Here is a 25687-nt window from a genome sequence, read left to right on the forward strand (position 1 = left end):
ATGCTGTTACTTGTTTAGGTGTTCTGATAGTGATATTCATAGTGGGCCATCCCCACTTCCAGTCTGGGATCAAACTGCTAGGGAAAGATTTTAAGCATGAAATACATTTTAGAACTATATTCCTGGGAACTGTACTGGAAGGATCTCCTTATCAGGGCAAGAAAATGACAATAAATGAGAAATAATAAACATAGTACCTGCTGGAATATAACAGTATCTGCCATAGAACAATTTAAGTACAAGACTCTAAAATTTGGAGGCATAAAAATGTAGAAATGGTATACTAAGATAGAGAAAGGAAAGGCAAGAATGACGCCCAAGTTTCTGTCTTGAGGGGGAGGCAGTGGAACAGATTAAAGAACTTGGTGAAAGTGCAGAGGTGAATTGCTGCTGAGGCATATCATAGAAGAGAAGAGTGCCCAGAGCCCTGAGATACAGGTACTTTAGGAAAGGAATATGGAGGACATGGAAAAAAAAATTAAAAAAAAAAAAAAAAAAGAGTAGCTTGAGGAGAAAGCAGAGAACAGCGATTGGAAAGAGTGGCAGAGAGGGAGGTAGACACTGGCAGACACCAAGGTAGTCTCTTAAGCAAGCTGTGGCTGAACAGAGTCCTGGGGGTTCACCATTTGGCGCCTGCTGATGTCCTGACAGAGTGGCTTCTTGGAGGTGACAAAAACAGGAGCCAAGTCACAGGAAGAAGCAGCAGAGGGAAGGGAGAGTGGAGACAGGTGAACTTGCTGTTTTCAGATGGTTACAGAGCGGGGAGAGAACTGGTTACGTCTAGGAAGATTTCTTTTTATTTTCCACCCTCTTCTCTTTTTCTTTAACGGAGAGATTTAAAACTAATTGTGTTTCTTGGGTGTTCATGAGGTGATTTGGCTTTTTTTTTCTCTTCTTTGGTTCAGTTTGGTTAGTCATGTTCCCTTGAGACACAATAGAGCGCACATTCGGCTGCTGTAGACTGTGTAGTCTCTGGGTACTGGGATTGCAGGCATGCTCACCATGCAGTGACACTTTTTTAAAAAGATTCAGTATTACTGCTATCAGTAGTAGTAGTAGTAGTAGTATTTTATGTGACTGGGTGTTTCACCTGCATGTATATATGTGCATCATGTGTGGGCCTGGTATCAAAAGAGACCAGAAGGAGGAGTTGGATCCCTGGAAAGTTGTGAGCTGCCAGCTGGGTACTAAGAATCAAATCCAGGTCCTCTGGGAAAGTAACCAGTGTTCTTAACTGCTGAGCTGTTTCTCCAGCCCCTGCAGTGCCACCTTTTGAGGTTATTAAATTAACAAATACAAAGCATGTTCTTTGTAGCATGGAACATTTCAGTTTTCAGTCCAAAAAAAAATTTAGTACTTTAATACTGGGCATTACAAATACATTTTAGAATTCTAGAATACTCCAGTGTTTTCTATACTGGAATTATTTTTCTAGTCCAAGGAATTAAAAAAGTGGATTGAGGAAATTTGAAATACAAACATGGAGATATTTGCCCTGGTTTATTTTAACTTTTTAAAGTTGATTTTGTTGCATCCGTTTATTACAGTAAAGTCACAAGTACAGACATCAAGCAGCAAGATTAAGGCAGCCACTCAAACCCTGCCTGCATGTGTCTCAGTAAACTTTTACAGTTAGAATGGTCATTTTGAAGTCATTTTAAAGTCTGCTGCCTTTACACTTTCACTGTCAGTACATTTTTATGGCCCTGGTCCATTTTGAAGGCAATTCTAGACGTCATGCCAATTCATCTATAAACAACTAAGTAAAGATCAATGTAGATTTTTCTAAGCTCCCCTCGCTGAAGTGCCAAAATAAAAACTGAATCTTAGCTATAAATGGACTATTCACCTAGCAATGAATTTATCAAAGCATGATAGAATTTACAGAATAAGCAGGTTTACACATTCCTTTTCAACAATACAGTGTTTGATTTGACTTTTTTTCGGCAATTTTAATTCTAAGGAGCTGCAGATCTATATAAAACCAACTTTTTTTTCTTGTGTTTCCTGTTTCTCTCCATTCGTTGCCACTTTTACCTTTAGTGTAAGAGTCCAACTGTCTTCTGTCTTTATTTCCAAGTTGTAATTCATCTTCTAGGTGGCAGAATTCATTTTCCAAAACACAGAGGAATAACCATGTTCTATCCTTGCTTTAAAATACCTAGTTGATACCACAGCTCTTTCTGTGTGAGTAGCCACTTTTTCTGGTGTCTTTTTTGAACTCCATTCCTTCTAATTCTTTTGCCTACTAAACCCAGTGTTTGTTATATTTTAACCCACTGGGTGTTTCTGTTTTAGGAGCCAGAGCTGCCTAAACACAGCAGTTATTTGTGAAAATCCAGACAGAATACCTTTTACATTGCACAGATAGAGGTTTAGTTACAATCTCATTTTAGTTACAAACTCTTTTTTTATAGTTTTATTTGACACTGCATTTTACAGTTAGATAGTCCTTTGTCCACATTCTTCAGATATGTTCTTACAGTGCTTATGTTAGTATTGTTAATGGAGAGGCAGCCTGCCTCTAGGTTGTTTAGCAACCTGTGATGTTATCAGCTGTCACCTGCCAGGGTTCTGGGATAAAAGACCCCCTCTCCCCCCACCCTAGTCTCTTCTTGCTCTCTCTCTCCTCTGACTTTTCAGGGGGCACCATCCCCTCTTTTCCCTTACACTCTCCCATTCTATCTCTCTCTCTCCCCGCCTCTCTACAATAAATCTCATCCTAACAGATCTGTTGTGTGTGGCATTTTAAAATATATTATTACAAGTATACTATACTTATTTATTTTCTTTGTTGTAGGCATCCTCTTGCCTCTGTTCTTCCCTCACTGTAAGCAGAGGTTATTTTCAGCAGTCAGCACACCACTTTGCATATGATAAGAATTCAGTAGTTTTTTTAAATTAATTATTGGGGGTAGGAAGATGGCTCAGTGGGTAAACTGCTTTCCATGCAAGCATAAGGACCTGAGTTCAGATCTCTAGTTCTCACATACAAAACCAGACACAATGGCATTCAGCTGTAACTCCAGCATGGGGCAGAGATAGGCAGGTGGAATTTTACAGACCAGCTAGTATAGCTGAAAACCTGTCTCAAAAAAATATACAAAGTGATAGTGGAAGACACTTAGCCTTGACTTGTTGCCTCTACACACATACACATGTGTATTTACACCATTACACATACACACACACACACACACCGTTCTTTTTAGCATTAACATTTAAGATGTAATTGCACATGTTTTTAATCCCAACATACTGCTTATAAGGTAGGGTAACAAAGCTAGAGTAAAAGTTCTTAAGTCTTTTGTAATTATTAAACATGTTTTATATTTATTTCTTCCAGTAAAGACCAGTTGAACATTGGAGTCTAGGTATATATGAAAATGAGATCTGTTTATCCTGTAATTCAACTGAGACAGAAAAAGAAAAATGAACAAGATTGTTTGCATAGTGACTTGAAGTATCAAACCAATGGGAAATTATGAGTTCTTGAGAAACATTTTAGCATTTTCTCTTCCAGAGGATTTTTCTAAGATTGAAGAAGGTTATGATAGTAAAATGTTTTTTCAGAAAATTTAGTAAGTAGGGGGCCATAGTTTGTCCTAAACACAATGGTTATTTACATATTTTGTCTTGCTTTAAATTTTTGTGAAATAGTTGATAATACAACTGTTTTGCTACATATATTGTATATGATGTTTTCTGTTTATTAAAACAAATAACTTCCTTTGCAGTTTTTTTTCTAAGACCGCTAGAATGCACTGTAATGCAGTATGTTGTATTGGGAAATGCTTTCTCTCTGTGTGTTTATGCAGTATAAATAAGGTTCATAAAATCTTGTTGCTACTTTTATTTAAAATGCTATCTGTCATGAAGCCAATTACGTTAACTTACTGTCTTGACTTTTAAGAAGATACTGTTACTTTGTCATATAGTAGATGGAATATTTCTAAAAAACCTGAAGATTGACAATTAAAGCTAATGCCTTTATATCTCACCTTCTGATCAACTATTCCAAGTATATTAAGATAGACTTGGAAAAATTTAGTTCATTGATGAAATCATTGGATTAGGACACACTGGGAATACAGAGAAGCATGTTCTAGATAATTATCTGTAATCTATAAATTGTCTTAAGACTCCCCTCTATCAAAAAACTAGTAGATTGTTTTAAAAATCTGGTTTTTCTCTGTAACTACAAAGTGATTATTGGAAAACAATGAAGGGTATTGGTAACTTACATAACTGAGTGAATATTTTTTATCTAATTTTAAATAAAACCTTATGTTAAGTGTTCCATCCATTTTTTTAAAATGTAAGTTATTTTTATTTTGTATGTGCGGGTGTTTTGCCTGTACATATGTGTACCAAGTGTGTGCCTGGTACCTGAGGAGGGTGTCTGATCCCTGGAACTAGAATTACTGCTGATTTTGAGCTGTTATGTGGGTGGATGCTTGGAATCACACCTCAGGAAAAGTACCTGTGGGCTTAGCTGATCTTTACAGCTAAGCAATCGAGATACATCCACCCTCCCTACTCACCGTTAATTTTTTTATAAGGAAGAAAATCTTTCAATTTGTGTATGTTGCCTTTTTCTTTGTTATTTACTTTTGGTTCTGAAAATTATTGTTTTTATTTCTATATTTTTATTGTTCTCTGACTTAACTCATTGAATCTACTTACAAAAAAACTTCATTTTATAGAGAAAAGGTTAAAATATACAAATGTTAAACAAATATAGTTATTTTTAATTTTTAAAAAAATTTCTCATCTGTATTAATTTTTTTTGCTATCATTTGCCAAGATCTAAGATAGTTAAATCAGATGTCTAGCCCAGTTAGCTGAAAATAATACTCTGCTAGCTTTAAAAAGAAATTAGACAGTCTTCCTAATATTTTTTTTTTCTGACTAAAGACAAAGTATATGTTGACTAAAGGAGATATTTAATCATTACTGCTAGAATATCTTATTCAGCATAGTTGATTTTCTGTAGTTTTTTATTTTGCTTTTATGGCTCACCATAAGAATATTTGACAAATTGTAATTACCCAGTAAGAGACATACATTATAGGTAATGTGTTTTTTTTTTCTAAGATAAGTTCAAATATTGAGAAAGGTAAATCTAATATATTAAATTGTACAATGAAGATCTCTTTTATCCATGGATAGTAAAATTCAGCTTACAGTTATTAAGAAAATTTCAATACAACAGGAACTAGAATTCATATGGTTCATTATAGGTACAGAATGATTTATGATTCCTAGTATTACCCTTTTATTTCATTAAAGTGATAGTTGGTGATTCAACAGCAAAAAGGGCAAGTATGTTTTTGTTACAGTCTTTACACTATGGAAATCTCAGAGCCTTTGAAAGTTCTAGGCATGCATGGCCAGGACTGTTGCATCCTTACAACTTCTCTTTAAAGCTTATTTAACTGTATTTTAACATGGCTTATATTTTTTCATTTCTTTGTTAGAGCCAAATACCACAAGTTGAAATATGGGACAGAACTGAATCAGGGAGACATGAAGCCTCCAAGCTATGACTCTGGTAAGCTAGTTGTAAAGGCGGTTTAAGCAATAAAAAAATTAATGTCTAATATTTTGTAGAAACACTTGAAAATACGAGTTAGTATCCATTTGTAGTTATTCTCTGCTGTCTTGTGTTTTGGGTGCATATCATTTAATGTCATGAGATCATTTTATATCACCTTTCTTTTTTTTATTCATCTGCACCCTTATTTAGTTCAACATGTTTTTGTCTGTGTTCTACAAGTAGTAGAAGGTTCAGACATGGTGGGATAGCATTACTAACCTAACTTCTTACTGTGTCTTACTTGTATGAGCTGAAACTTGTAGCATGTGCAGAACAAAGTTCACAATGCCCTTGAAATCCTGTGAAGAACTATGAGCTATGGAGATACAAGTTTTCGTCTCAAAGCAGAAGGGGCTAATCCTTACGCATGATGCCTCAGTGGTTAGAGCACTTGTCTAGCATGTTTTAGGCCCTAAGTTCAGTACTGGCCAACAAAGAAGCAAACAAATCTAGCCCCTTACGTGGACTTTCTTCCTTAACAGAAACACACAATATGTTCATTAATTGGTTTGTACCAAAGCTATTACCATACTTAATTTTTGGCATATTTCAGATTTAATTCTTACTCAAGTAGTGAAGGTATGAACAATCGTTTATATAATTTATTTAAATGCCTAATGATAATTCTGAGGGCTTCATTAGCTTTAATTCTTGAAATAATCTTTTCATAGAGATACTGTTATTCTTATTTTATGTATTCAAAACTTAAACTCAGGAAATTAGAGAAATTTGCCAGAGGTTAACCAGTTATTAAATGATGTGGGACATGGAGCTGAACTCAGGTTTATCTGACTGAGAAATTCATATTTCTCCCAATTCTCCACATTTGACAATGCTGGAGAAACTTTCCAAAATGAGTGTTGATTATAATAATCTTACTCCACGTCCCAGAATATTACAAGTATGTCATTAAGATTTTCCAAAATTCTTTGGTACAGGTTGTAATCTCTCAGTTGGCCCTAACCTTATTAATTTGGGTTTTCTATGTTGTGTAATTCAGGTCAAGGTTTGTCAATGTGTTTATCTCTTCAGAACATTAAGTCATTATTTCATCCATTTTTTTGCATTTTTAAATTTTCATTAATTTCTGTTCTGGTTTTGATAATTTCTTTCCACCTATTGCTTTTGGGTTTTCTTTTTTCTTCAAACTATTAAAGTACATTTTTAAGTTACTTATTTTTAACTCTTTTTCTTATTTTTTCATTTTAAATTTTGTGTATATGTACACACACACACACACACACACACACACGCATGTGAGTGCAGGTTTCCTTAGAGGCCAGAAGAGGGCACTAGATCCCCTTGAGCTGCACTTACAGGTTGTGTGAGCCACCTGATATAGATGCTGAGACCTGAACTCTCGGGATCCTACTCAAGAACAGTACACACTTTTAACTGCTGAGCCATCTCTCCAGGCCCTCTTCCTGTCTTTTTATTTTATTTGTAGGTACTTAGAGCTATGAGTTTTCCTTTTAGATTTGCTTTTATTTTATCCCAGAAGTGTAGGTATATTGTGTTTTCATTTCATTCTAATAATTTCTTCAGTAGTCCATTCTTTATTCAATATTGTATTGTCTTATTTTGTACTGTTTTATTTAGTCAGGGACTCAGTATGGGCCTCTGCTGGCCTGGAGCTCTCTTTGTAGACCAGGTAGTTCTCACAGAGGTCTAATTGCCTCTGAGTCTAAAGGCCTGCGCCAGCACACCAAGCTCAATACTTACCATGTTTTTAATCCCCATTGCTTTGTCTATTTTAGAGAAACTTTGATAGGCTTTTGAAGAGTGTGTGTTCTATAGTGTTTGTCCATTTGGTATTTGAATTTGATGACATTTAGCTCTAATGTTTCTCTTCTTATTCTTTTTTTTTTTTTTTTTTTTTGGTCTGGATGACCTGTCTGTAAAACTGGGCAATTGAAGTCATCTGCAGTTACTTTGGTGTGATTAATCTGTGACTTAATGCCTACTAATATTTATTTCATAAATTTGGATCACCTGAGTTTGACTAGAATTATAATGTGCTCTTTGGGTTGTTGTCTCCATCAGAATGAAGCATCCTTCCTTACTTTCTCTAATTAGTTTTGATTGATGTCCATTTAGTTAGACATTAGAATAGTAATGTGTTCTTGTTTCATTGTTTCATTTAGTTGTAGTTCTGTTTTTCCCATCTGTTCACTCTGAAGTGGTATCTATCCTTAAGGACAAGGTATGTTTCATTATACACAGCAGAAAGGTGGATCCTGTTTTCTGACACAGTTGGTTCTAATACGGTCGAGGCCATTAACATTTGGAGGTATTATTGAAAGATGGGAATTAATTCTGTCATCTACCTGACTTTCGTGGTGGGTAGTAAATCGTACCCTGCACACCTGTTAGCCTATCATCATTGGGTTTTTTTTGTTGTTGTTGTTGTTTTTCTTGTAGCCTTGGGTGTCCTTATCCTCCTACTCATACCGTAGTATTCCTTATATTCTCTACAGGGATGGTTAGTAGTTACAAAGTTCCCGTCAAGAAGTCAGCTTTAGTCTCATGGACCTGCTCTTTACATTAACTTGGGCCATATTTCTTTCATCTTTAAATAACCCCCCTGTCTTAGTTAGGGCTTTATTGCCATGAAGACACACCATGACCACAGCAACTTTGTTATAAAGGAAAACATCTATTTGGGGCTGGCTTATAGTTTCAAAGGTTTAGTTTATTATCATCATGGCAAAAAGTGTGATAGCGTGCAGGCAGACATGGTGTTGGAGAAGGAACTGAGAGGCAGCAGAGGGAGACTGTGTATTACATTGGGCATAGCTTCAATATGGGAGACTTCCAAGCCTGCCCTCACAGTGACATACTTCCTCTAACATGGCCACACCCACTCCAGAAAGACCACACCTCCTATTAGTGCCCCTCCCTATGGCCAAGCTTAACATATGAGTCTGTGGGGGCCATACCTATTCAGACTACCACTCTGTCTGTTTTTCCTGCTAATACATTATTAGCAATAACGTAGAGTCTAACAGGGCAGAACCCAGGGGAGCCTAGGCTCTTACTAGGGAATGTGAGCAACTGGAAGGGCCTGAAGACAGAGTGGTGGTCTGAGTGGCTTGGGAGTTCTAAGCAAGGCCAGTATCTAGTGGTGTATTCAGCATAGGGTTCTGGAGGCAGAGGTCTCATTCTTTCCGAGAACCTGCAGCTCACAGATTCATCTAGACAGACTAGCCTGTAAGCCTCAGGGGTCCTGTCTCCTGACCTTCCCAGTGGTGGGATTATAGATACAGTCTGTTGTTGTTTTTTTTTCTTTTTTTAATTTTTAGTTTTTAAAATGTGAGTGTAATATTTAACTCAAAGCTTCATGTTTATTTATGTAGCAAGTATTTTGCTGATTGAACCATGGTTCCTGAAACTCCAGAGGGGGTTCCCCCCGGGGGCGGGGGGAGGGGAACAGGCAATTTTTCAAAAGACTATCATAGTTATGTGTTGTCTGATTGAAAACAATATTTAATCATGGTATATAAATTATATATATAGTAGCTATAATTATTTTAATTCCTCCCTCATAAGTTTTACAGAGCTTTCTAGGAGTACAAAGGTCTAGTCACTGTGCATGAAAGAACTTTATTAGGGGGCTGGAGGGGTGGCTGAGTGGTTGTAAGACTGAGGGAATTCCATTGTGCTTGGTGCTGGGTCTCATGTAGCCCTGGCTGGTCGTCACTTTTGATCCTCTGTCTTCACCTCCTAAGTGTGGATTGCAAGTTTGTGCCACTGTGCCTGGCTCCATGAAGTGTGGGGATAGTACCCATGACTTTAAGCATGCCAAGTAAGCCTTCTACCAACCAAACCATATCCCCAGCTGAGATAGGGTCTTTACATGTTTGTATCAGACTGGGCTGTTTGTTTTTAACTGCCATTTCATACTGTTTCTGTTTGGCTGTTACTATGTTACTTTATTTGATAGGTCTCTGTCTTAGAGGAAAAGGCTCAGGCTAGTGAAAATGAAAGAAAACTGTCTTTATTCTTAGTTCTGTTGCTCTAAATGGAATCTAGTAGAGATACTTAACCATACAGAGTTTTGTTACCAAAATTTGGGTTGAAAGCGATTCATTTGTCCTGAAACATACCTTTTAAAAGTTGCAGTTTTAATATTTTTAACTTATAAATGTTTTTTGGGCATTGTTTATGAACTGGGTTGCCCAAACATGTAAAATTAGTCAATTTCATTGTGATTTCATATTCTTCAGATGAAGGTAATGAAACAGAGGTGCAGCCACAGCAAAATAGCCAGTTAATGTGGAAGCAAGGCCGGCAGCTACTCAGACAGTAAGTATCAACTTGTTGGAAGTAAGAAAAATTTTGTATGCTTCTTTTTTTATATTTTTAACTCATAAGTTTCTCTGGTATTATGCCATGAGTAGGAAGTAGTAAGGCAGAAAAAAGAAAAAACAACCCAAATCTTAATTGATTTATTATTTGTTTTTCATATTAAACATTTTTCCTCACTGTTGGAATTTATATAGTTACAAGAGTTCTATGTCATTATTATTCTCATTTCATCAACTCTCTAAACATAGACTTTTACTACAAACCAGTAAGTATCCCCATACACAATTCTGTTAGAAGCCTTTTCCGTACATCGGAGAACTCCGACTCCTCAGATTTTGCACGTGCTATCTAACATGCTTTTTCCTAAATGTGTAACTGGGACTCCAGAGCTTATGATGTCAAGTAGCAGACTAGACCTGTAGTCTTGGAAACTGGCATACAGATTTATGCCAGAGTAAAAGGAAATTTGTTCTGTGTGTTAGACTTTTGGGGTGGCTTATTAGTAGTTTATTTCTAAGATTTGCAAAATATATTAATGCCATCCATTCCTTTTTTCTGTAGGAAGAGAATATTACAATATCTCATACCTGTCTTTTTATCTAGGTCAGTGGTTCTCAACCTTCCTACTGCCGTAATTCTTTAATACAGTTTTTCAAGTTGTGGTTACTCCCAGCCATAAAAGTATTTCATTGCTACTTCATAACTGTAATTTTGCTACTTTTATGAATCATAATGTAAATATCTGATATGTGACTCCTGTGAAACGGTTGTTCAACCCCCCAAAGGAGTCTTGACCCAAAGGTTGTGAACCACTGATCCAGACAAAGTTAGAAAAAGTTTAAACTATCAAGTCGACTTCATTACTGTTCTCACTTTAGTCTTAAATACGTGTATTTTTCTCTTAAGCTTATTTGTGCTACTCTAAATTGAACCTGTGTTCTGTATGCCATGCAGTTGCTCTGTTCCTGAACCACACATACATCCTTTTTGCTTGTTTACTTATTTCTTTATTGGTGTGGCCACACTACGTTGTTACCTAGGCTAGCCTTGAATTTCTAATACTCCTTCCTGAGCCTCCTCAGTAGATTGGGTTACAGGTGTATGCCACCATCTCTTACTCATTTTCAGTTTTTAAATGGATAAGTGTTCTTAAAATGCTGGCCTCAGAGGCTGATGAGATGGCTAAGAGGTTAAGAGCATTTTCTGCCCCTGCAGAGAACCTGGGATCAGTTCTCAGCACCACATGATGATTCCATAACACCTATAACTCCAGTTCCAGGGGATCTGACACATGCTGTTGCACTCTGCAGTCACTAATATTCATCACTCACTTATGAAAACGGTGACCTTTTATCAGTAAACTATGTATCAACTATTTAATGAGACTAACTTATCTCTGGCAAAGCAGTTTTGAGACAGGTGTTTGTAATTTAGTTTTGTTACCAAAGTGAGGTAAATATATAATATTAACTATTACAAATAGAAGAATTGGCTGGAGAGATGGCTTAGCAGTTTGGAGTACTGGGTCCTTTCTTAAGACTTTTAGATACTGATTGGGACTGAAAAGGGAGTATCTTGATTTAGTAAGACTTATTATCCCATTTGATCACATATCACTGTGAGGTTTCTTTCAGCTCTAGTAACTATAAAAATGAAATCCTAAAGTAAGCTGAACTTAAACTGTCGTGTCAACCTATGCTTTCGTCTCTTCTTCAGTGGACCTACTATATAAATAAATGTATGTCACTATATCGTGATAATGATGTCATTTCCTTTGTTCTGGTCCTACCACTATCACTTTTGGTTTTCCAAAACAAATTATTATCAACATTTAACACTGGGACTTTTGGGTAGAGTGCTTTCTGTATATCACGGGTGATATTAGGTCTCCTCGATGAAAATAAAAGCAGGTTTAAGAAAACTAAAGTTGCACATCAAGTAAGTGACAGAAATGGGGGTTGAGACCTGCTTATAACCGCACACTGTGTGCTCTTTCTGTGCCTCTGACTTCCTGGAATTACACAATTCAAACAAGTCTGTATACTTCATGTCCCACAATTTAGGTCTCTGTTTTTCTTTTAGAATTTCTCAGGACAGAAACATCTCTTTTACAAGTGATTATTACGAAAAAAAAATGCTATCTTCTTCTGTGTCATGGAAAGAAAACATTTAGACTAAAAAAATTCTCTCCAAATTTTAGTTAATGACACTTAAGATAAAAATTGTTAAAAACAACTGGAGCCATTATTCTAAAGTAGTATTGGTGGAGTTTGGGAGGAGATTGTTCCATTCATCCTAAAGAAAAAAGTGTATTCTGAAATACATTGGAGAACAGTTTCTTCTTAGGATAAATGAATAGTGTTACTGTATAGTTCATTGGTTTTTCTTCATGACCCTGGTAGAGGCTGGTACTGCAAGAGACAGCTCCATCTGCAGCTGGAATGTTATTAACAAGTCTTATTGACAAGTACTGTTCTGTTAAACCTGATGCAGGCACAAGTTCGAAGAAATACTTTTATTTACATTTTGTATTTTACAATGCTAATTCCTGTGTGACTGAATTGTAAGGATCCTCTTTGTGCAGGTATCTCCAGGAGGTCGGCTACACAGATACTATTCTAGATGTGAAATCCAAGCGAGTGCGGGCATTGTTGGGGTTTTCAAGTGATGTCACTGACAGGGAAGATGACAAAAACCAGGACTCTGTTATAAATGGTACAGACGCTGAAGTTAAAGAGACAGCAATGATAGGGTAAGTGTTTTGTCTGGAAACTATTTTAGCTGCAACTTCAGTTCTTATTGATGTTTTTGGTATGGAGGGCATGTACCTTTTAAATGGTGACTTGGTAATAATTTAATTTTATTTAATTAAATGTTATAATTTTAAAGTTTCATTTAGTTAGAATCCCTTTTATTTTAATTTAAAAATGTAATTTTTATTTAGAGTATTTTTATTTGCTTTAAATTTAGGTATTTAACATAGATTTTAATATTTTGTCAGTCACTGTTAGAATATCATAGATGTTATTGAAATTAAATACAGATATGCAAGAATGATGTTTTATCAACGAATCAGAAAGGAGAAAGTTAATCTTTTCTTAATAATTTCTTTTATATCATAATGTTGTTCCTCATCTTTCCTTTGATATAAAATATCTATTTCAAGTATATGTATACACACATTTATTGTATTAGTAGATTAAGTGTGAAAATTCAGAAGTTATTTGAAGTATTTGATTTTTGTTTCAGACCACAGATTATAGACATGTATATAATTTTATTTATATAGTTAAGTAAGAGATTTTTATTAGAAAATTCACCATAAATTTTCATTGAGTAAAAAAACAAAGATTCTGTGAATATGTAACTCCAATGGTGACTTTTTTTAAACTCATATTTAAGCAAAAAGAATGGTTTCAATTGAACTCTGTAAATTTCTTTGGGAAAACACAGTTTCTGTTATTTGGAAAATAAAATTGTAGAATTACATAAAGGTTCAAAATAATTTTATAAATAAATGCCTTTGGGCCTTTTAAAAAATATAATGTAATTCTCTTTAGTATAACGTGTGTGTTATGAATAATTGTATCTTTACCTTGTAGTCTAAGTTATTAGATTTGTAATATTCTTATGGAAACTTCTATGAGAGGTCAAAGGAAAAATTGTAGAGAAACAATAGAGAAAAATGGAGACAGAGCTACTCAGAAGTATTTTTTTAAAGACACACATTATGGTTGGCATGAAGATGAGTCTGTGCTGAATCAAAAGGAGGCTCTTTCTTCACATTAGAGCCACTGATCTAAACAGATTTGATTGAAGGCCTTGAGCACTTCTTGTCTTACTTTTTCAGTTAACCACAGAACTCTATTAGATGGGAATCGATGTCATGATACAGTTTAGGGGGTCATATAATGTGATCATATTATAATACAAGCATAAGTTCTGAAACCTATTGGTAGTTAATTTTTATGGTAATGTTTTAAAAGTTATATGTGTTTAAACCAGGAAATCCGAGTTAACAGATTCTGCTTCCGTGTTGGACAATTTCAAATTCCTGGAAAATGCGGCTGCAGATTTCAGTGATGAAGATGAGGATGAGGACGTTGATGGAAAAGAGAAAAGTGTCATTGATACTTCAACAGTGAGTTAGAGAACTCATTTTAATACTTTTAGGTGCTATAATGCATATGTTCTGTGCTCTTTTAAATCTTCAACCCTTAAATTCTTTTCATGAATTTAGGGCAAATAGAAAATTTTTGTAATATTTTATGATTGCATCTTTCCCATAGAATGCTTAGACTTTTTGTTAATTCGTTAAACAAGACAGCCTCTCCATAGAACTACAGAGTGTGCCCTGATACTGTTTATTGTGACAGTGGATCTGACAGACACAGGATGGTGCCTGATGGCCTCACCTCTGAGACATGAAGTTTTGTCTTTTGGGAAAGTTACACAGATCATCAGAACTCTTCCATCGCTTTCTTCAGTTGTTCAGAATTCAGACGTGTTTTTATGCAGTCTTTAAGTTTACTGACTTTCCCGTACATTCCCTACAATAAGAAGTGTCTCTGAGGTGCTGTTTTTTCTTTCTCTAGTCTCTCCTCCCTCCTTTCTTCTTTCCTTTATTTTCTTTTCCCCCTTTCCTGCTTCCACTCCTTTTTGAAGAGATGAAGACATGCTTCACATGTTCATCAAAGTGTGTATATTTTCTCTTTTTTTTTAAGAACAGGCAGGAGGAAAGTTAAAATGTGAAGCAAAATGACCAAGTGGTAAAGGCTTGAATTTAAGGCTTATATCTGCATCAGTTTTTTTCTTTCCTATTGGGAGAGGGGGTGTGATATGTGAGACAAGGTCTACTGTGTACCTCTAGCTGTCCTGGAACTCACTTTGTAAAGCAGGGTGGCCTGGAACCCAAAGAGGTCTACATGCCTCTGCCTACTGAGTGCTGGGAGTAAAGATACTTGGCCTTAATTCTTTTTCTTAGTGTGGCTGTCATAATTTTATCAGTTTATAAAAAGATTATAGTAAGTACTCATTTTATCCCTAGAAGACTATATGATAAATAAGCAGCTATCTGAAAATAATGTTTAGCTATAATATGCTTTCTTAGTATAACTTCTGTTTTTAATGCCACCTATTTCCTGGGCTTAATCAGAGACTCTCAAGTTATTTCTGTCACGTTATTGTTTGTATATGCCATTAATAATTTACACTCCTTAGTCCTAGCATAGATATATTTGAATATCAAGAAGTCACTCAAATTTTTATTAGTAAAACGAGTTACAATAGCATGTGCTGGTCTAAATGTCTGATTCTTTGCTTTGTCCTAATCATCTAAAGTTGCATTGTTCCTTATCAATTTTTGTGTGACAGTTTCTTTGAAATACCATTTTCCTATCAGAATACTTTATGCATAGCCCCGGGGCAAATAACTCACATGTTATAAGTTTCTTTGGTGATAATTATGTCAATTTAAATGCTTTAAAATCTGTAAGTTTATTATTAAAACTGTTAAATGATGAGATTGGAAATTTCTAACGATAGCCTAACCATTTGATTTCCTAGTTCTTAACCATTTAATTTCTTTTTTTGTAATCAAATTCATAAGTATTGATAGCATTCCAATTGGCACAGACCATAGGCTTTTGTATGCATGAAGGCACATCTGTTGGATATAGATTTACCCAACACTCACATACTGGGTTAAGAAAGATTTTTGTCCTTCCTATTTACCCCATGGTAGGTATTGAGTCCAAGGTCTAGTGTTTAATGTGAAAATGTTAACACCCCAGTGCAAGAAGGAAAATGTATTTAAATGACTGGGTATTTTTCTTAACAGTTTTATTAAGTTTTACATTGTATTACATTAATTTTCACAGCTATAGTCTGATAGTATATGCCAAAGGATTTCTTTCTTTCTTTATTACAATTTATTCACTTTGTATCCCTACTGTAGCCCCCTTCCTCATCTTCTCCTAGTCCCACCCACCCTCGCTCTTCTCCCCCTATTCCCTTTTCCTAGTCCCCTAATGGGGAGGACCTCCTTCCCTTCTTTCTGACCCTAGCTTATCAGGTCTTACCAGGGCTAGCTGATCATCTTCCTCTGTGGCCTTCCAAGGAAATGGAATTATATCCCTTTTTTCTTCCCTTTCTTCCCTTCACCCCCTCCTGTGTACCTACCCTTGAAACCTTCCATGTCCTATTAAGTTGATGGCCTCTTTTTCTTTAATTGTTGTGTATATGTATCTTTGTATGTGCGTGGATGCATTTATGTGTGCATGGTTTCTGACCACTCTACATTAAACAACCAGTAACGGCTCACCCGTGGGCAGATTGAATTCTTCTCCTCCCAGCAGTTACTAGTTGCTTGCAGTTCTTTATCCAGGAGTAGAACTTCGTGAGATTTCACCCCTTTCACTTTACCTCGTCCATTGGCATTGCTATTGTCCCTGTCTTGTTTGCAGCCTTTTCTAGGGTGGACTGTTTAACGTGCTTCACAGTGGACTTCCTAATATTCTGTCACCTACAATCCCCTCTCCGACCATGTTCCCAGAGCCGTAGATGCAGGAACTGTGATAAAGCTGTATGAATTGGGACTACGTTCCTCTTGATTGTGTCCAGTTGTGGTTTTCTGTGATGATCTCCATCTGCTCTTTTTTCTCCTTAATATCTTAAGTAGGGAATCTTCTATTAGGGAAGGTAAATATTACTATTACAAATTTTACCCCTCCTATTTACTGGTCATATGTTCCTTTTGTGACCACAGTTCTTTTTCTTTGATGCCTAAGCATGAGAATACACAGGATTTTGGTTTGTTTATTTAACATGAAACAGTCAGTAGGCACAATCTGTAATGATGGTAATAGACCTGGTGGCTGTCACATTTTGTTTAAGGCTACTAGGAGTTTGCCCTAGGAGTTGCTTTTATTACTTAATATCATGTTTAGTAATAACTGAAGCCCAAGATACTCAGAGACGTTTAATTTGAGGTTCTGGGTGCTATTTCCGGATTTCCTCTGCCCTTTTTGTAGTGAGGTGGTGAGGACAAAGACTCTTCATGTTGATGGTAGTGGTGGCTCCTCTGATGGTTCCTCCTAACTTAGGAGTAGGTGGTACATTTACATGTGGAACTGTGAGGGTAGGGTAGCCCATTGGTGCCTCTTTTTTTGTTTGTTTTTATTTTATGTGTGTAGATGTTTTGCTTGTTTGTTTGTCTGTACCTCACGTGTGTGCCTAGCGCCTGTGGAGGCTAGAGGAGGGCATTGGATCCTCTGGATCTGGAGTTACAGGCAGTTGTGAGCTGCGATGTGGGGGCTGGGAAATGAGCTCACGCCCTCTAGAAGAGCAGCCAATGTTCTTCACCACTGAGACATTTTTCTGGCCCTGGTGCCACTCTTCAGAGATATTTTATATACGTCAGCTTTGTTGCTCAGTCAAAATTAGAACAAGTTATCAGGAAATGGCTTGTGAGTAATTTGAAAAACACAAAACCATTTACTGTGGGCTCTCTGCTCAGAAGCTCCCACAGTTGTCTTATGGCTTTGCTAGATGGTAGACTGAGAAGTGCTGTAAGCATAGCAGTGTTTCTTGATCTTAGGGTAGTACTCTAAGGAAACAGAATTATAATGTCATTAAGTATCTTATGTGTTCTCTGTTTATGCTTGTAGACATAAAGATAATGGAGACTGACAGAGCATAGGCATATTGTGCTCAGCACTCACTACTAGGTTTACCTTTTTAAACCTTACTGGATTTGTGGATCCAGAGACATTTTTAAATATATAAAAGTGAATTATAACAATTCTTGTATTAGGTGTGTGGTGTGTGAATCTACAAAAAGCTATTGAGCTGGGCACATGATACATATCTCTCGTCCCAGTGTCCTGGAATAGGAACAGCTCAGTTCCAAAGCTGGCCAGGGCTGCATAGTGAGACAGGAAAGAAAACAGCTGTTAGGGAAGTTGAAGGCAGTAGATAATATAAGAGCCCTTTGCTGTTCTTTGGTTCCTGAGACATTAGTTTCTGAGTTTGTAGTTGTAGCAGGCTCAGTGAGGGTGCATTAAATTACGTTGAAGTTCCGTGGCTCTATTCTGGAAACGTTTGATTGTTTATGGAATGTGTTCTCTTGAGTTAGACCAGAGTATCTACAGAGGGCATACATTGCATCTAAGGGATGGAAGATTTAGTTGTTCTCATAACAAGAGTATAACCTGCCTGTAATTTAAGTACAGATCTTACTTATCCAGCAATAGATTCCTTTTAGTTTAAGCTGTCATGCCTTTGAACAACATTTATTTAAATAACTACTTTAAGATGTATAGCACATGTTTTTAAAGACCACAATGTCTTTTTCACTGAGATAGGTATTGCAGCTCTTTAATACGGCCGATACATACATTCTGAAGATAGTGGATTTTTTTGCTTACTCAGTTATAAAGGGATACTGTCTCTTTATTTAAATTAAGTGCATAGTATTTGCTAATATTTTAGTTTGATGTTTTTCCTCCCCCCATTAGATTGTTCGGAAAAAACCATTGCCTGATACCAGTGAAGACCGAGACACAAAAGAAGCTCTGAAGGAGTTTGACTTCCTCGCCACATCAGAGGAAGGGGACAGTGAGTCTAGAAGTGCAGGCGATGGAACAGACTGGGGTAAGGGAGCACACAGGATCCAGTCAGGGGTTTGGGTAAATGTTTTGCCAGGAGGGCAGTGTCTAGAAATGTTACACATCTGTGACACTTGAGTCACCTTTATTTTTGTCTAAGTTGTCTGAGCACCTGTAAGGAAGTGTGTGTAACCATTACCTCCTCTTCCTCCTTTAATATGTAAGGAGTAGTGTGCTCAGACAAGTAGAACCCACTGATGAAGATTTTGGGGAACCCTTGAGTATGCCTGGTACCTGAGGAAGTGTGAAGAGGGCATCAGATACCCTGGAACTGGAGTTAGGGATCGTTGTGATCTCCTCGTGTAGTATTTACAATTACACTCAGGACTCTACAGGAGCAGAATGTGCTCCTAAACTACTCTGAGCCTTCACACCAGACCCTGGCCTTTTTGTTGTTGTTGTTGTTAGTTTTATAATTGACAGGCATGATGGTACACAGTTGTAATCTCAGATCTTGGGAGACAGAAGCAGGTGGATTTCTATGAGCTAGAGGCCAGCCTAGGCTATATAGTGAGTTTCAGAACAGCTAAGCCTACATAGTGAGACCCTGTCTCAAAAAACTTTTTAAAAATTTGTAATTAAAACTCAAAGCACAAAACTTTGAGTCACTTCAGAGAACTGTATTGCAACTCCTGTGGAAGAAAGATTTGTTGATGGTTAGGTGGTCAGTTGTGCTTAGGTTGAGAGTCTAGTGAGTTTGGAGCAGCTGAAATGAGACTGTCTGTGACCCACCATGGCTGCTGTTATGATGAAGACTTGAGACTATAACAAGTTGACTTTTTCCTTTAAAAAATAAAATTATTCCAAGATTTAAAAGCAGCAAAATTTAATTTATTAAGTTTTTAAGGCTAACAGGATGGCTTAGCAGATACTTAGCTGGTACTTGCCACCAAACCTGACGACCTGAGTTTGATCCCTGGAACCTACATATAAGAAGGAGATAACCTACTCTTGCAAGTTGTCATCTGACCACACATGTTCTGTGGTTCTTGGCATACACACACACTGAATAAATAAAATTTTTTTAAAGATTTGGTAAAAATTAACATTTTAAAAAATTGGTTAGTACTTCTGGAAGAGTAGACTATCCCTACTACTATGTAAGATACAAGATCCAACAGTACTTTCAGAACTGGATTGACACTTAAAATAAGCCTGAACTCTGATCATGGTGATTTGGAGGACTTTGTTTTCTTGGAGTCCCCCATCCCCTCTGGCTTTTAAGTTCTTTATGTCTCCTCCTGTGTGGGTTCCCTGAGCCCAAAGGGGAGGGATTTGATAGAGACCTGTCATTTAGGGCTGAGTGTTACAAGGTCTCTCACTCCCTGCATAACGTCTGGCTGTGAGTCTCTTTGTTAGTCCCGTCTCCTGCAGAAGGAAGTTTTCTCTGGTGATGGCTGAGCAAGGCATTAATCGGCCTAGCCAGAGTGGCCTGTCTTAAAACTCTAGAAAAGACCATTTAAGGTGATTTTGTGCAGTCTTTTAATAATCATATTTTAATATCACTGAATCTGTACAATACAAAATACATTGAAAATTATTGCAACATGCTTGGACTTAATAAAATATCTAGGTTAATTTTTTTTGTCCTTTTTAAGGGAAATGTTTTGTGAGTTGATCTTTGTTAGGTGTTACATTTTGTATGTCATATATCTGAGTATAAAAATCTTTTTTGTGAGTATTATGAAGAAAATCATTGTATCTTTCAGACATTGATTTAGAGTGTTCAATTTTTTATTGAAGAAAGACTTGTTTGTTTCACTCTGTTTAGAAAAGGAAGATCAGTGTCTCATGCCTGAAGCCTGGAATGTGGACCAGGGAGTAATTACCAAACTGAAGGAGCAGTACAAAAAGGAGAGAAAGGGGAAAAAAGGGGTGAAGAGTAAGTGGAAAACATTGTATCTATAAGCTATAAATTCTGCATCTTTACATCTCCCAAGTTTGTTTTCTCAATGTTTTCCTGAAACTACTTACTCTTTTTCATTTCTGCTCCTGACCACTTTTCACCATCTCTCAGGGGTTGAAATTAAGCGGCAGTTGTTTGACTATGGACTTAAACAAAAGTCAAATATGAATATGGAATGTTAACAAAAATGTAAAGCCTCATGAGAATGTCAGCCTGTGCATTGAACACAGTGATGAGTAGAATTGAAGATCTGTGTGCTCAGTCACAAGGATGTTTATTTCTAGTGGCGATTTATAAATCTTATTTACTAAATTTGCTAGCAGTCCAACTATGTTATTGCTTATACTTTCAGATCTTGAGACAAAAAGAAGTTAATTTCTACCCCTGAATAGTCTGTGTTCTCAACACACCATTCATTTGCTCTCGTCTCTATATGCTATACAGGGCACACAGTCAAACACATAATTTGAGAGTCTGTTTTCTAATGAAAATGTTTTGGCCAGTTTAATTTATAGCAGTATTACCAACTTTCTCGTTTTAGTAAAATGTATGGCTCAGTAGAAACAAGCCAAAATGAAGTTTTAGCCCTGTGGATCATATAATTCATTATGCAAATGAAAATTTTATCAATAGATCTAGTTAAGTACGTAAGGAAATATAAATACTATCAAAACCTTGATAAAAACAATATTAAACAGCTTTTTAGGGGCTATGGCTATAGCTCAATTGGTAGAGCGTTTCCCTAGCATGCTTGCACAAAGTCCTGGGCTCCTCACTGGAGCTGTGTCAACTGGATGTGGTGCAGATCAGTAACCCAGCACTTTGGAGGTAGAGGCAGGAGGACCAGAAGCATATTTAGCTATATAAGGAATTAGAGACCATCCCAGGACACATGAGACCTTGTCTTAAAAAAAAAAAAAAAAAAGGCATCTTTTTGGGAGAATAAGATTAAACTACCTTGTGCTTCTACTAATTGACATGATAAATATGACTTTTCCTTTTCATGGCAATAGGAATTTCATCCTGTGAGATATGAAAATAGTACAAAATTGGATTAAAATCTAGACTTAGTGTGAAATGTATTTATAAGTTGCACAAGACTGGGAGAATATGCTTAATTCCCTCCTTGCTTTTTAACTAACGTAAAACATTTAAGACCAGTCATTCCTAGACATTGTTTTGGCATCTGGTAGTTATCTTTAAAACATTTAAATATGTATTTAAGTCAGAGAATTTACAAATTTTTAATTCAATGAACAGTCTATGTCCATTATTTATGATAGTACAGTTTTAACAGTCACTGAGCTGAGATCATTTAGTGTTACCTCAGACCAGGTTAAATCAGAATGAGAACAACATTAAAACAAGACTATTTCATTCCTTTATTCAAATATGCTAGAAACTTTTAACTTAAGAAATATATTGAGATATGAATTGCCACGGCTTTTAGAACCAAGTGTGAGCCAGTTAAACCAAAATATTCAGGGAATTTCTAATGTATCACACATTAGAATTTTTTTTTTAGTCATTATGGTATAAAATAAGAATCTTAGAATGTAAAGATCTTTTAATTGGAAAGTAGCCAAGGCTTTGTGACTCATCTACTCTCACATTGTAGTTAGAATTTAGCCCTTAAGATCTAAAACTGCACCATTTGACTGGAACAGTATTCCTATTAATAGAAGCAATTGGATTCCCTGTGCCTGGGCATTAAGATACATATGTAAATGCATAGCACATGGCTTTTTAGGTGAAGAAGTGCTATTCTCTGGGGAGAAATTGTAATGTCTCCACTGCAGAGGAGTGTGGACTAAAGTCAGCACAGTATGTTTATCATTTTCACTTGTTACTTTGTTAACACAGTAGTATGTAGACAAGTGAAGATGTATGATAGAGAAAAATGAGTTAAAGCTTTAACTGGTGTATGAAACATTACATTATAAGCTAAGAAAAAACACTTTTTAACTGAGCTATTGCTCATTGTAAACTTTTTGATGTTTTTAATTGGTCTAGTATAAGTATATCCAGTCAAATTGTGTACGCCAGTCATACTATCTTAAATTTTTCTAGGTATTAGTTAAAATTGCTTAGAAATAGTTGTATTCTTTGCTGGTATAGGAAATACCATAACGGACTATGGGTAAGATTTTCCCATTCTTAATTAAACTTGTAACAGGAAAAACTACCGAAGATCTGTTTCAGCCTCTATCCTATATAAAACAGTCAAAACAGGGATGTGGGAGAATGAAGCACCAAAGCCCAGGTAAGTAATCAACAGGGCATGAGACATCACTCTGGGTTCCATAACTTCAGGATGTAAGGCGATGAATGTAACTTAATTTAAGCAAGCAGGGATGCTACTGTTAGGTTCACATTTGGTTCCTGATTTGTGTCTGTCTTCACTTAGACCACGAGTGCTCAGTTTTATATTAGATAAGTATTACTTTTAATGGTACATATTGGACATGACATTCTTTTTCATGTAGTGATTTCATTAATTTCATTTACAAAATATATATTCAAATATAATTCTTTTCCAGAAATAATAAACTCTTAAAATTTGAAAACTTCAAAAATAACTATTTCTTATTGATCAGTCTAGTAGGATATTTTGCAGGTAAATGTTGGTAGACGTGAAAACATTTGTTGTACTATTTTTATTTAATGAGTGATTCTGTTTTCTCTTTTCTCTTCCTTTGCTTCCCCTTCCCCTTTTTTTGGCTAGGGCCCAATAGGTCAAAACTACAAGATATGCTTGCTAATTTGAGAGATGTTGATGAACTTCCCTCCTTGCAGCCATCTGTCGGCTCCCCTTCCAGACCCAGCAGCTCCAGGCTTCCTGAACAGGAGATCAGCAGGGCAGATGAAGGTGAGCACCTTGACTCAGAGCGCTCAGTCTGTACACATCCCTTTCTTAAGTCAGTCTGTGATTTGGGGGAGAGGGCATACATGTAAGAATTCTTAGTTTCCGGTTTAGAATATCCCCTAGCTCCATTGACAGCACAGTGGTAACAAGCATACTCCATTCCAGCATTGAGACAACGAGTCTAAAAGGTGATTCTAAATGTTCACCTGGAAAGTCAGCATAAATTCTTAATTTGTCATTGATTTAAAAAATGAAGGGACACCAGGCATGATGACACACATGCTTTAATCCTAGCACTCAGAGGCAGAGGAAACCAGTTCTCTGAGAATTTGAGGCCAGCCAAGGGCTGCATAGTGAGACCCTATCTCAGAGCAACAACAACAAAATAGAGGGAAAGCCACCTGTTTTCATAATTTTGCTTTCCGTATTTCATTGGTCCCTTTCAAAAATTCTTATCCACTTGCATATACTTTTTTTAAAAGCATAATTACAGCCATCATATGGAGTAGTTCTATTTTGTTTTATGTTTAATGTAAAATTGTTTCAAGTTCAGCTTTAATGCTACATGTTATACTTTAGATTTGAAGAAACATTCTTTCTTTTGAAGTTTTTGGTTGTTTCTAGTTTTTCACAGTGCAACTCTGTGGCATACAAATACAAAAAACGGTTGGAACTGTCACTTAGTGATAGAACATTTGCGCCTAACACACACAGAGCTCAGCTCATTCCCAGCACTAGGGTGGAGGAGAGAGTGGAGAAGAAACATGGACAGACAGGCTGGGAGAAGAGGGACAGGGGAAAGGAAACAGTCTTACTTGCTTACTTAATTGCCTGTTACTAAACATTGTTCACCGAGCTTTCAGAAAAAACTTCCGTAGTCTTGATGTAGTATTTGAGTCCTTGTTAGTTTTCTAAAAGCTAATTAAAGGCAGTAATGTTTAGTCACCAGAAGCACTGTAACCTCTTTCTTAACTTCTGAGGATTCAGAGAGCAAGATGCCCACCCACGTAGACATGATGTTTCTATTGCTTTGTCTTCTGACTGATGACTAGATCCCTGCAGAGCATTAGTTAGTAGTGACCCATGCTGTGGTTAGTCCCAGGAGTCTTACTGTTTGCAGGACAAGGCCATGTTTATTTCACGGATGAAAATGTTAGAAATGAAAAACAGAACACGAATAAAACATACCTGCTGAATACCTAGTCTCGTAGGTGCACATACTTATTATTTGAAAATTTGGGGTGAAAATTACTGTTTGGACAATTTCCACTTCACAGACACTTAGGGCTATTTGAACCCTTCAGTTGATATGCAGCATTCAAGGTAAAACTTATTTTTTATTAGTGGTATTCTCATGTACATGTGGCTTGATAATGGCTTACTTTGTACTTTCTTCTGACAGGGATTTTCTTTTTTTCTGACAAAGATTTTGAGATTCTGTCACTACTTACTAGGTTTTTGTCACTAACCTCGCCTGGCCTGAGCTCATTATGTAGACCAGGCTGGTCCTGAGATCTTGATGTCTATCTTCCTGTGTCTCCAGAGTGCTGGGATTAAAGGAATACACCACCACACCCAGATGCCCTGTTGTTTTTAAAGCAAGTAACAAGTGTTTAATGTGCTCAACAAGGACCTGTTATTAAATATGAGTAACAGTAGCACTGAAAACAACTTTTAAGTCTACAGTGCACTCAATACAATCAATTTGCTGCTTTTTTTTAAAGATAACATTTCTTTAGCAAATTTTTTGAACTTTTAAATTCATCTTAAATGTTTCTAATCAATAAAACAACTTCCTCTGTAAATGCAAACTCTGATGCCTTGGTGAAATAGTTTTTATCATTAACATTTTAGTTTAGCATTTTGCTTTTCACTGGTTCTTCAGGGGTGCTTGTTGAAAAGATTGAACTGCTGTATTTAGAGTTACAAAGTAATAATATTCAAGTAGATTACACAGTGAAACTCCTTGAAGCACAATTGGCAGCTACTAAAGTTGTGAAATGGAATTTAAAACATCTTTTAATGAAATGAAACATATGTACAAATGGGAACAGCTCATTGAATCATCACAAATCAGAATTAGCCACTGACCATGCCATCACTCTCAGGTCAAGAAATAGAACATTAGTAAGGGGTAGCATTAGATGTGGCCCTCTCATCCATTGGTCACTTATCTCTGAGTGATAATTCTGAGTTCTAACACTGTTAATTTTTCTCAAATAGGCACATTGTACAATTTTTATTTTGAAATCTTTCAGTATTCCAGGTTATAAAATTAATTGGTTTTATTTTGAATGAGACCAGTAGTGTTCAACATAAAGTAAGAACTACTTGTTAATATA

At 36.3% G+C, this 25687-nt stretch overlaps 1 protein-coding gene across 2 annotated transcripts in view; it reads left to right on the plus strand.

Annotated features, from left to right (window-relative positions):
• Positions 1–25687, plus strand: part of Strn (striatin) — an 88574-nt gene that overhangs the window by 42688 nt on the left and 20199 nt on the right. The window contains exons 3-10 of one of the 2 annotated variants that reach the window (XM_060364302.1): positions 5481–5554; positions 9826–9904; positions 12492–12659; positions 13913–14048; positions 18424–18559; positions 20345–20455; positions 22656–22742; positions 23205–23348. In XM_060364302.1, the coding sequence (XP_060220285.1) occupies positions 5481–5554; positions 9826–9904; positions 12492–12659; positions 13913–14048; positions 18424–18559; positions 20345–20455; positions 22656–22742; positions 23205–23348 (935 nt within the window). The remainder of the gene's footprint in view (positions 1–5480; positions 5555–9825; positions 9905–12491; positions 12660–13912; positions 14049–18423; positions 18560–20344; positions 20456–22655; positions 22743–23204; positions 23349–25687) is intronic. The other variant, XM_060364306.1, reaches the window with a different exon arrangement.

Source organism: Meriones unguiculatus, chromosome 1, assembly GCF_030254825.1.
Source record: "Meriones unguiculatus strain TT.TT164.6M chromosome 1, Bangor_MerUng_6.1, whole genome shotgun sequence".
NCBI classification, from domain to species: domain Eukaryota; kingdom Metazoa; phylum Chordata; class Mammalia; order Rodentia; family Muridae; genus Meriones; species Meriones unguiculatus.